The sequence below is a fragment of the Neltuma alba genome, unplaced genomic scaffold (genome assembly GCF_004799145.2).
Source record: "Neltuma alba isolate B1F8T4 unplaced genomic scaffold, ASM479914v2 tig00010625_pilon, whole genome shotgun sequence".
In the NCBI taxonomy this organism is placed as follows: Eukaryota; Viridiplantae; Streptophyta; class Magnoliopsida; order Fabales; family Fabaceae; genus Neltuma; species Neltuma alba.
In genome coordinates this window covers 294,111-307,685 of record NW_021635481.1, presented here as the reverse complement: position 1 = coordinate 307,685, position 13,575 = coordinate 294,111, and the positions used below count along the sequence as shown (strand labels likewise).

The 13,575-nt window shown below is 33.1% G+C and overlaps 1 protein-coding gene across 1 annotated transcript; it reads right to left on the bottom strand.

The window, feature by feature from the left end:
• Positions 1-2,197: 2,197 nt before the first annotated feature.
• Positions 2,198-5,462, bottom strand: LOC114757756 (nucleolar protein 58-like). The gene is made up of 2 exons (XM_028946821.1): positions 5,233-5,462; positions 2,198-2,555 (listed from the first exon to the last, which is right to left on the bottom strand). Exons 1-2 carry the CDS (start codon positions 5,460-5,462, stop codon positions 2,198-2,200), a joined length of 588 nt encoding a protein of 195 aa, XP_028802654.1.
• Positions 5,463-13,575: the final 8,113 nt, after the last annotated feature.

The following is a 13,575-nucleotide window of genomic DNA, read 5'->3' as shown; positions in this document are numbered from 1 at the left end:
CCTTATTGATCATAAAATTATCGATCACATGATCGATAATCAATGTCTTTATCTACTCTTATTTAGTTTTCCTGCAACCAAATTATCGATAACATTATCGATAAATTTAACTTGTTTGCATAAATAACTTTTCACATAACATGATCGATAAAGTGTCTAAGGATTGCTATATTCGCATTAACTTATGTTGAACTATTTTTCGATCACCTAATCGATCACTGGTTTTTCGATAATATGATCGATCATTCAATTCCCTAAACTCATGTTTTCACAAAACGTGATCGATAATCAGTTTCCTTGTCTTACAGGATTAAATTTCTCTTCTTACTTTATTCGATCATTTGTTCGAATATTCATTGATCGATCAGCTGTTCGATCACTTCAGATAGTCTGTGTCTTTCATTGAATATATACATGCCCATGGTTTATCGATAACATTATCCATCATACATTTATCGATAAGTTGTTCGATCATCAATGACTGAAGTTTCATTTCAATAACATTTGAATTATCGATAATCTGTTCGATCAAACAAGTGTTCGATCACTTGTTCGATCATGGAACGATTTCCTCTTGCTATGATAATTCTTAGAGTCAATGATCCAACACTTGATCGATAATATTGGTGATCTAATTCGAAAAGTCTTCATTCTGTTTATCGATAACTTGATCTATCATCAAGTAATCGATCATCTCTTCGATCAAACTAAACCAGAATGACTTTCTGTTCTTCTTACTGATAAATGATTTCGTCACAAATCTTTGAATGATAAATTTGTTTTCTCTTCTTTGTTCAAGATTAAAGTATTCACCGCAAGACTCTCATTTGTTCAAAGCTTAAAATATGCAGATTAATGAAAACGAGTGCAACGGCTCTTCAACGGGATTACGTAGACTGCGACCTACAGTGTCAGAAGCTCAGACGCATTAATGGCGGAGCCGTTGAAATCAGCGAAACACGCAAACGGAGTCACAACGGCTAGAAGCTCTTCCGTCTAACGGCTACTTAACGATATCAACTATAAAAGGCGCGAAGAAGCATTAATGAGTAGATTGAATACCGGAACTACCACTTGCGATTATTTAGTTTAGCATTCAATACTCTGTTTTCACGTTACTACCGAGCATCAGTGTTTATCATTAAATTCACTCTGTAAGAGAGCCAATTACTACTCTCATTAAAAACTTGAGTGATACTCAAGAGTGTGGACTCTTGAGAGGGCTTGTATCCTTACGGGAGTAAGGGGGAGTGATTGAGCGATTCAATTACTGTACCGAGGCACCAAGAGCCCTGTCGATCTTGGAAGATAGTGAAATACTCAGAGGTGTTCTGGGGACTGGAAGTAGGTCACGTGGTTTAGACCGAACCAGTATAAATCTTGTGTCTCCTCTCTGCGGTTAAATTTCTCCTTACTCTGACTCCCTGTTTTTATTCAATACTGACACGCATTTGATTTTAAATTTTTGTAACTCACCCAATTCACCCCCCTCTTGGGTGAGATTGTTTCTAACAGTTGTAAATGGACTCATGCAGTAAAAATCTGGTATAATCATATTGTCAACAGTTAAAGCTGTTAATGACTTCAAAATGCTCCTAATTTTTTTGTTAAGGTTGTTATATGTGCTAATAATACAATCTATTTAAAAGTTGTGGTATCCCATAGAGTGAGTTGTCAGGGGCATTGTCCTGGTTGTTAACTAGCTGTGTTCAGGTTGCCAATAACCCCCATTGAGGTTGTAAATGAACTTATGCAGTAAAAATTTGCTGTCATCATATTTGGTTCAATTAAAGCTGTAAATGACTTCAAAATTCAGTTAGGAGCTATGGTATCCCACAGAGTGAGTTGTCAGGGGCATTGTCAAGATTGTGTTAACCACCTCTGTTTGGGTTGTCAACAACCCTCGTTGAGGTTGTAAATGGATATGGCAAAGAGGATTGTGATATATGCATATCATGTCATCATAGTTACCATTTGTTTATCCAGTTTTATTTAGTCTGCTTTTCTAGACATAATCAAAACACATGAATGCCATTACAAAAACTTCATAACCATTATCCTTGGTTGTGCACATCCGAAATAATTCCTCTTTCTCATCAAGTTTTCTCTTGCCACGGGTTTTTTTCACCTCCTCTAACTAGGGAGATTTGATTGCACGGCTTCTCACCTGTGTTGATCTTCTTATTTCCATTTATCCTTATGCTTCCTTGTTCATTTCATCCTTTCCCTCCTCATTATCGCCTAAACCTTTATCCTCTTCTACTGCTGCATCACTAGACTTGTCTTTAGTTTTTTCTTCCTCGTCATCCCCTGATTCAGAGTCACTCCCTTCTCTTTTCTCTTCAGGTTGAGATTGACTCTCTTTTTCATGCGGAGCACTTTTGTCCTCTTCTTTATCATCTTTCTTTAGTTCGCTTTCTTCTCTTTTCTCTTCATCTTGAGATTTACTTTCTTCTTTATGCAGAGCACGTTTTTCCTCTTCTTTGTCATCTTTTTCTGGTTCACTTTGTTCTTCCTCTTGTGACAGAATTGAATCTTTTGGGCTTTGTAATATCCTAAAATTTTATGTTAGGATTTAAAAAAATTTTTTAAAATTAATTAATTAAAAAAAATAAATAATAAGTAAATTAAACAAATAATATTATATTATATTATTGTAAAATAATAATATTTTATTTTAAGTTTTGAAGGAAAAAAAAATGAAGGACACCTTTTCCACCGAATTCGGTGGAAAAGTTGGGAACATTTAATGTGAGGAAGACATTTGGGAACGAAGGATTAAATGAATGAAGAAAAAATTGGCATATGGATAGATTAAAGACGGAATGAGTTAGAATAAAAAGAGAATGAGAGGAAAGGAAGAAAAGAAAGAAAGGGAGAGTAAGAGAAAGAGTGTGGGAGAGAGAGCAAGGAGTGGATCAGCAATCATTGTAAAGAAAAGGGCAAACTTTGAAGATATTTTAGGCACATAAAATTACTTCTTTCCATCAAACTTTCTTTATAAATATTTCCTATATATTTTAAGCTTTCTAATGATAATATTATTATAGTAATCAGAGAAAATTTTGAGACTTATGTATGGGATAAGTTTTGGATTTTGATGAATGTTAACCACAATATTACAGATCTATTATAGTAGATCATTTCTACTGGTTTAGATTTACCCATTTGTTATTTTTTAGTATTTAAATTAATTTTATTTAGTTAAAAAGTCTGTTATATATAAGATATATTATATTTCTACCTATCAAAATTGTGTTAAATAATTTATTTGGGTTGTTTGACATATTATTAAGATTTTAATCAGTTTAGTTTTATTTATTGGATGACTGGAGGTTTTAAAATAATTATTTTAGCTAAAAGAATTTATTATTTGTGAAAAAAAAAGAAAATTTGATAGTTATACTATTAGAATTTTGAGTAGATTATTTATTTATAAATATTTGAGGTATTATTAAATTTTTGATGGTTTGATTTTGAGGTTTAAACTTTAAATGAGATTTTTAGAATTTAAAATATAACAATTTCATATTTGAAAATTTTAGAAAATTCTTTTTATTAAAGTAAATAATCCAGAGGATGGAACTAGATATTTTTAGCCTGTTAGGAAAATTTATAAGTTAGTTCTAAAGTACTTAATTTTGGGTTATGAGAGTTGGGGGGATTTAGAATACAAATTAAATTACATTAAAATAGAAATTTAGCTAATATATATATAAGATTAATTAATTATCTTATATTAATATGTGGTCATATTAATTGTGTAGATTAATTATTAGATTATTGGTTTGAGCACAGGATTGCCTTTGTAGTAATTCTTTTTATAGCCTTGGCGAAAGGTAACCACTTTCCACTTGTTATGTATACTTGTATGATATTTGTGAGTAATTTCGAATTATATGAGATTCTTGAAATGCCATTGAATTATTATTTGAGCAATAAAAGGCATCATTGTTGAAATTGTCTTGAGATACTTTATGTTATTGAAAAATAGTATGAAATTATGAATTTATAAATTTGTCATGTGGAACAAGAATTTATTGAGAAATGAATTGAGGATTGATGTGATTATTGAAATTTTGAAATCTCGATTTTGGTAAATCTAAAAGTTATTATGTTATTGGTAAATAACTGTTCTCATGAGTGTAAATACAAGAGGGGATGGTGAACGTTGATTGGTGGGAGACATGTTATAGGGAGAATAATGGGGTGAATTTTGTACATATTCTAGAGGTAATAAGGTGGGAGGACGCCAGATGTACACTGGTTGATCCTTTGGCCCTGTCATGTGTTGTAGGGTGCATGACACCGCTCTAGTGGACTAGAGGGAACCCATGGTCCGATCTTGTGCTCTGTGGATTTTGGCCTGTTCACATCACTTGATCGGTGAGCTTATTATGTTGAACTACCAGTCACATGGGATAGTACTAGCCCATGGGTTCAGTCAGAGGAAATAAGGTGTGAGGAAATAAGGTGGAATTGAGAGTGAGATATTGTATTTTGATATGTATATATATATATAACCATGTGACAATTGCGAATGTTATGATTTAGTAACTGTTCCACTTGATACCTCTCAAGCACTTACTTGTATGCTTGATGAGTAGGATTGTTGGTTACTGAGGCTTTTGCCTCACCCCGTGCTTTAACATTTTCAGATAATAGCTCTAGGGCTGGTCCGTCAGGGAAGGCAGTGGAGGCTTAGCTATCAAGTTTATCTTATATAGCCTCCTTTTTGTCATGTGATGAGTATTGTATATTGCCACATATAGCTCTTTTTGCATAATCTGAATTATTTGAGACTTACGGTCTTAGTTACTTTTGTTGCTGGATTACTTGGGTTTGTAAGTTGTGAACCCACAATGACTTTTGAAAGTAATTGATTACTGTTGGTTTGGACAAATTTTAGTCTAAAATATCATGTTATGGGCTTAGAAATGAATTGTGACGTGCTGGACTTTGCAAAGCCCAAGGCCCAATTATTGTGAAATATTATTAATTACGATTTTCATACAATTTGCTTAGTAAAACTCTTATAATCATGATAGACATTTTGAATAATTAGTTCAAGTCTTTTCTATCATGATCAACATTTTTGGCAAATCAAATTTCTTTTTATAACCATGGTAGCCGTTTCAAATATTATACTAAGATTCTTTTCTACTATGGTTAGTATTATTAAATTGGAGTTTAAAAAAAAGTTAGTAACAGGTTGGAGATAACCGATGTTACAGGCTTCCTTTAGCTTCTCCACCCTTTTCTTTATCTTCAATTGCATTCTCTTTATCATCTTTACTACTTGCTACTTCCACCACATCTTCCTTCTCATTGTCATCTGTTAATCTCAACTGCAGGGAAACCAACTCTTCTCCAATTGTTGACACCAACCCTTCAACCATGGTCACCAACCTTTCATACGTTCTCTTTATTTCTTGCAAAATAACAGTAATGAAAGTAACCATTACTCCGAATTGTACACAGCACCAAAATAAGCTACACATGATTTACTTACAGGGTGGGTCAGATGTATTTCTGTATTGGATGCACTAGATGAAGCCCTATTGACATTTGTAACGCCATGTAGTATGCCTCTGTCACTATTCTCTTTTGATTTGGCTTTTGCCTTTACTTTTTCCTCATCCCAATAGCTAATGGCATGCTTATTTTTTGCGGCCTTTTTTCCCCCAAAGGAAAGTGTTGTAGGCAATGAATTTACATATCAGGTAAATGGTAACTTAGCTATACAACAATAACAACATGCAGGGAGACTATTGACAACATAAATAGTGGCCAATCACAACTTGCATAGCAACCAATCACAACATACACAGTGGCCAATCACAACTTATACATAACACAATCACAACCTGCATCTGTGCCATTCACAACATACACAGCAGCCAATGGAAACTCAGGCTAAACCAAATGACAACATGAGCAGCAGACAATTACAACCTATACATAAGCAAGTGACAAACGAACAGAGGCCAATGATCTGAGCATCAACTAATGACAACCCATGCTAAACCGAATGACAACATGCACAGCATGCAGTCATAACCTACACATCAGGCAATCACAACCTATGTTTGTGCCATTCACAACATGCATAGCAGCCAATGGCAACTCACGCTAAACTGAATGACAACAAGAATAGCAAGCAATTACAACTTATATAGAAGCAAGTGACAAGCCAACAAAGGCCAGTGACAACCTAGACACAGGATAATAACAACCTTCACACCAACCAATCACAACACACACATAAGCAGTTGATAGCGTACATACCAGCAAATGACAACATAGAGTAGTAAATGACAACATAGAGAGCAACCAATTACAACATACATACCACATTGAGAATACAATTGACGTCAAAGTAAATGAATCATACCTTTACTTACCATTAAGAAGTACAAGCAACCTCCCACATTTTTCATCCCATCAGCTTTTCCTTTCTTGAACTCTGCAATTGAGTTGCAGAATTCTCTGAAAACAAAGCTGCTCTATAGTGTCCTAAACTATCATTTGTCGCTACCATGACCTTCAACACTTTATCACTCACCCATATCCTAGAGCCAGGACACAAGAGGACTCCTAATGCATACATAACAAAAAGGAATTCAAACTTTTCATCCTCTTTTCCTTCAATAAACCATCTTCCCATTGTTTTGTATGGCACTTTCCCATAGTCACTTCTTAATTCCTTAAATATTACCTCTTCGTTCTCCACATTCATTTTAATTTCTTGCCCCTTAAATGGTAGGCCCATTAATTGATTTACATCTCCTAGCCCTATTTCATGCGTCTTGCCTCGAATTGATATTTTCTTACTTATAGGGTTAAACACACGGATCAATTCACCACAAAAATCTCTATCGATTTGTGAGCAGCATATTTATCAAAACCAATCCTTTTCAACCTTTCTATCTTATCTGTCCTTTTCTTTAAGTGCTTGCAAACTTCCATAAATTGTCCCGGATCACACCGTGTGTGGAAAGGAACAATATAATTCTTCCCTTTTAGTGGGACTCTCATTTCTTTAGCCTTTTCACTATATTGTTCTCTCTCCTGTTTTGTTAACTTCCCCCAAGCCTTTTTCATAGAGTTACTACCCTCTTCAAAAGACTTGAACTTCTTCTTGTTCTTCACATAAAATTCTTTAGTAAATAGTATATATCTAGAGAAGTTCCTAGGCCTTTGTCCATCTTTGGTCTTACTCTTTTTAGCCATTTTGTTAAACTGCAAAATAGGGAGAAAAAAAATTACTGTCATTATATTGTTAAACTACAAAATGAAAACAAAAAAAATTTGCTTTGATAGTGAAATCTACAAAAGATATAAATAAAAAAGAGCAAAGTCAAAAACTAAAAAACAAAGAAAACCAAGGCTACTTACAAATTTTTGAGATTATACAGTTTCCCAAGTGATGGAGGTATATTCCCACTAAGGGAGTTACTTGATATATCCCTAGAAAATACAGGAATATGATGAATGAATGCGATTTGTCCATCCTTATAACAACATAAATTGGATGAAATGAACCAGAAACTATACTAAAATATTGTGCTCACAAACTTCTGAGCTATGATAGGTTTCCTAGTTTATTTGGAATTGCTCTACTTAGGTAATTGCCTTGCAAGAATCTGCACAAGAAAGATTCAAATTATTCTCCAGAGGAATTAGTCAGAACCAATGCAAAAACCTAATATTTCCTATTACCGACTTGATTTCGAAGAAGTCAACCTCTATAGAAGGCCAATAGAAAAAATACTATAGCAAATGTCGGTGTGAAATCAATATATCAACATATCGATGTAAAATCTCTATCAAGCTGCACTAATCAAAAGTCATGAATAACATGGCTCATCGCTCATATTTTGTGTATTGTATAGGAAAACATGTTTAGCTATATCATTAAGGACTGCGTGCTTAGTTATGATGTTAAATCACTTTATCATAATTGCTATGGGAATTGTCCCATAGAAATTGTTGTTGTGAAGGGCCCTACAGCACACACTGATTATGATTAAATCAGATCCAATAGGCAAGCAATAAAGTAATAGAATCAAATGTCCCAGAAAAATTATACATAATCAAAAGTATATACAGAGCAGTCAAATGCTCTAGCCCCCCTAGGTCAGGTGGTATACATCCACTCAAGTAGTGGCGAGATATGGGGGTGGAATACAAATCCGTTTCGGGATGACATTATTGAGACAAGATCCATTATCTTCTCTAATTGGGACTTGGAAATACTTCATTCATATAGAGAGACGCTAATCTGTGCAGACTACTTAGAAAGAAATGATCATCATGTTTTTATGGAGGTGTACTAGATTCAACATCCTCCAAGTTTTTGTGTACAACAGATGCAACATGATTTCACGAAAAGCCACAAGGTGCCTTTAGTTTAGTTTCTGTTAAGGCTCTATTTTGTATCTACAAGCTGAGGCTTGCTGTTTATACTAAAAAAAAAAAACTCATGGCAAGCTAAATTCTAGAATATCACCAATGAAAGTAAAGTTACATATAAGATTAAGAAAAATTTGTTGCCATAATGTACCTCAAATCTGAGAATCATTTACTAATATAACATAAACTTAGCAATTGCTGCTTTGAAACTGAGAAGCGCCTCACCTAAGTATGCCAGTAATAGATAAAATCAATATGATATACCAAGAGAGAAAGGCTCGTTGATGGGATGATAGAACCCATGACGCTCACTGGCAGTGGGGCGCGAAGGTCATCGATGATGGGGTGCGAAGCTCGCCAATGGTGTAAGTAAAGCTCACCACTGATGGATGTGAAGCCGCTTGTGCTGTAACGAAAAGCTGGAATTGCGAAGAAGGTGGTCCCGAGGGTTTAAGACAGAAAAATTATTCACACTTAAATTACCAGGAGTACGTAGGTAATATCACAATTGAAATTATTTATCCAGAGGTCCCTGGGGACTTGGAAGAAATTTAAAAAATTGCATAAATATAAAAAGTTTAAATAAAAATATATAGCTGAATGTGAAGTGCTGGATCTGGAGTTGGATCTGAATTCAGGACAAAAAATTGGCAGAGTTTTGCTACTCAAACAATCCAAAAGTGGCAAAATAAGGGGGCAACATTTATATAAGCTTAACCTTGTAGCAGTTGTCTAGAAAACCACTACAAAATGTCTTCTTTTATAGCAATTGTCTCCAAAACTACTATGAGACACATGTTAATTTTCCATGAAAGAATATGAAAGCGTTATAGTGGTTTGGGAGACAATTACTATAAATATAGTTGCCATTGATGTCATTGCTAAAAACCTTTATAAGAGTTTCATCAAGCAGCTGGAAAGTCAATGACTCCCAAAATTTTATAGCATTTTTTATCCTATAACTATCACAAATTTCATGCTACAAACTTAAAGTCAACTTTGCAGTGGTTTATCGCTACAAAAATCCATCTCAAACTTATGCATAGTCCTAAATATATTAGCACACAATGTCATTCACTCATTAGAACCATGATTACAATCAACATCAATACTTTACTCTCTTTAAGCCATATTGACTCCTAATTTTTGAACTTGAGTTTTAATCCTTCCAAAATTTAATTTCACATGCTATTCCCTTATATACTCTCTTTAAGCCACATTGACTTCTAATTTTTGAACTTGATTTTTAATCCTTCCAAAATTTAATTTCACATGCTATTCCCTTATAATTTTGCGTGTAGAATCCATTTCTAAGCTCAAAATTATTTAAATTTAATTCCTTTCCCTTTAACTCAATCGAGACATATAGGGTTTAAGATTTAAAATTCTATTTTCAATTTCAATGCTTCTAAACTTACTTTTTTACCTTTATCCCACATAATTTTTCATTCTAAAAATATTAGAAGCATCAAACTCATCAAAATCTTACCCTATCAAGAAGCCTAAGTCTGGCCAAAAGTATGCAAGGTTAAGGAAAAGTTAGATTTGTTCCAATTTCATCACAAAACCACTTGAATGTAAAAAAAACTAAAGGTAGTAAACTTTACCTTACTCCTATATACTTAGTATTTGCTTGCATGTATGACATATTTGTATGTGTCACATCCCAAGAAATTTCATCTAGACATAGGGAATTAAAAATTGGGGTGAGGGCCAATGTAAAAACTAGACGGGGAGACGAAACAACTTTTGAGATGAAATCTCGATGAGGTCTGAGTTGGCATTTTCTTAATTATCGGTCTAAGAAGGGCAAAAGGGAAAAACTTGAGAAAAATTCTAGAAAATTCTTGAAAAATGAGAAAAGTGTAAGGTGGAGGTTTTGGAAACTTGGTTGAGGCTCAGAAGGTGGAATTACGATGAAAATAAATTGTTACGGAATTTCTCATATTGGGAAATCAGAGAAAAATAATTACTTTAATTAGTTAGAGGCCTCAATAGATTTGAAAAAAAGATGGATAAATCATCTAAATTGTTACGGAATTTCCCATATTGGGAAATCAAAGAAAAATAATTATTTTAATTAGTTAGAGGCCTCAATAAATTTTAAAAAAAGATAGATAAATCATTTAAATATTTATTTGAATTTATAAAATTGGTTATAGGTCTTGGAAGCTCAGGAATTAATTTTAGGGAATTTATTTTCTCGTAGAGACATAAATAAAGGCCTAATCAGAAAAAATTCAAAATAAATACTTAGAGGAAAAATTCTCAAAATTTTCAGATAATGTTCTTATATTAAAAGGTGAATTATCATAGAGAGAAATGAATTTTTGGAGGTTTAAAAAAAATTATAGAATGTTACTAGTCAATAGTAACTGATAAAGTTTCCAAGTGGTTTGAGATTTTGATTTGGGATATGGGCTAAATTTTTACATAATTAATTAAATAAATACAAAATTAAGGAATAAATGTTGAAATAATCTAGAGCTTGGACACATGGTTAGATTTGGAGCTATGAGGCATTTGATGGCTGCCAACTCACCTTATTTCAGCTATTTTGGACGTCCAAAAAAATCAGAGGGAAAGACAGCTTGGTTTTCCTATAAATACCCCCTCCTAAAATACAAATTTTTTTTGGAAAAATAGAAAAAACAAGGGAAGGTTCTGTCACTTTGGTTCTAGCTCTAGTAACCGAAAATCTTGAGGTATTTGGGCAAGGAATCACTTAGTTTTTTATCAAGAGAACATCAAGGTATGTTTAAGCATCCCTATTCCTAAGTTTCAAGCTTTGTTAATAAGGGTTTTTGGCTTGAAAAATTAAGAAAAATGCTGTCAAATTTTTGCTGGACCATGTGATGTTAGGAAAGGATAGAAACCTTAAACACCAAGTGGAATAAGCAAAATTAAGTGGTATATGGCTTGGTTTTGGAAGAAAATACACCTAGAGTTTTATATGCTCAATTCGACAAGCTATTGTTCATATGGTAGGAAATTGTTTTAGCTTGATTTGATGATTCCAATGGGTTTAAAACAAGTTTTTATGTAGGGGTATACTATTGGAAAGTGCTTAAAATCATTGGAATCAAAAATAAAATTTTTGAAAGATTATAACCCCCCATTTGGCCAAGATAAATTCATGGGGAAGAAGTTTGATTTTCAAAAATCTAATTCCATATTTGAATTCCCCATGAAAAATTGTGTAGGAATGAGTCATGAGGTTATTGATTCTAAAGGAAGAATTATTTTGTTAAAAATCAAAGAAAAAGGGAGAAATTGTTAAGCTAAAGATAAAGTGCTATGTTTAAATTGTTTGGTTATTAATATAGCTTATGTTATGCTTGAATTAATAGGATTTGTGAGGAGGAATCAAGGAGAATCATTGTCCCTTGAGGAGACCAAGTTAACCAAGTGATAAAAGGTAGCTTTGAATTATAATTTGATTGTATATCTTGCTTGTTTAATGTGATTTGTTGTTTGCTTGGATTGAGGAATTTGTGTTGTGACCTTGGTTAGTTGGATACCCTTGGTTTATGTTTCAGCCAAATACTTTGAATTGTGTTAATGTGAAAGTGTTGACGTTCCTCTCCTAGCATGAGACTAACCATGATTTTATATGACTTGAGGATGTCTTGAAGTTCTATAACATGTCACATTGTAACTTGCTTGATTTGCATAATAATTGTATTTCAAATACTACTAAGATTTTAATGAAATCCCATTCCTCCTATGTTAAATTATGTCTTAAATAGAAAATGGATCCTCCATGGAACAAGGCAAAGAATTGGTGCTAGGATGAAAGGGCTTTATGAATGTTATATTATTTTGGAATGTTATGTAATTTGCTAATACACTTTATGTTGAGTTTGTAATGAATTATGAATAGTAATATGCGGTAAACTATATTTGTATGACTTGCTCAAGTGCTAGAATGTTGGATGGTACAATGCAAAAGGATAAGAAAAAGGAAAAAGGGAAATAAAATTTAAGAAAGAGGTAATTAGGGGATAAAATTGCCTAAGTTAAGGGTAAATTTGTGACACATAAAATAACAAGCAAATGATGGAATCTGGACCTAAGATTTTGGACAAAAATAGATCTCATTTTTAGGTTGATATCAAGTGGTAAACCATCAAATTTGGAGTTTTGTGCCAAGAGTTATGCACTTCCAAAGTGGGGCTAAAATACTAAAAATTCAAAAATTAACCATATGAACAGTACACTTTGTTGAATTTTTCTGGTGCTGTTTTGGATGGAATTGAGTCCAATGAATATTTTCTCTCTATAAAAATTTTAGCAAACTTCGCGTGAAAATTGGAACCACCCTATTTTGATTTTTCAAGAATTAGTTAGGAATTTTTAAAGTTGGCCTAAATTCGGATGAACAGTGTATGAACAGAATAAAATCTGAAATTTTGAAACTAGAATTTCTTACCTAAAAATATTTAGAAATGCATTATAATGGTTCCAATTGATGTATAATGGGATAATAAAGGAGGTGTTACAGTATGCTTATGTGATTTTATGAACTCATACATTGTGAATGTGAATATGTCTAAGGTATGCCATAGGCCCATCTGTTTTATGATAAATGCACGAAGATTTCCAAACATGTCATTATATTATAAAGATATTAAGTTGCAAGCATATTATGAATATCAATCTTGCTATGTTTATTTGGGTAGTTATTGTTTGTTACTAAGATTCTCCTGAATCTCACTATCTCTTAACCAACCTAGGTATGGTGTGCAAGGAAAGAAGAATGCAAGATGCGGAAAAGCAAGAATGAAAGGAAGAATTGAAGAAACAATGTATTATGTTATATTATGTAAAGAATTCCCTTTCATGTTATGAAATAAGGACTGATGATGTTGTATGTATAATTGAATGAGTTAATGTATGGGGATAGTCAATGGTTTGATGGAATGATTGCATGCTAAGAAATAAATATTTATAAATTATTAATGTAAGTAAGGGGGATAAATCATTCCTAAATAAGCCACGGACTTGTCATGGAATGAATGTAAGGCAAAAAATTGAATCTACCAATGAAATTTGGCATGCTAAAAGTACACATCCTAAGTTTTAAATAAGTAGTAGATCACTTAAAATTGATATGCATGCTAAAAGTTATGACTGCTCAAAGTTAGGCTAAAGAAACTG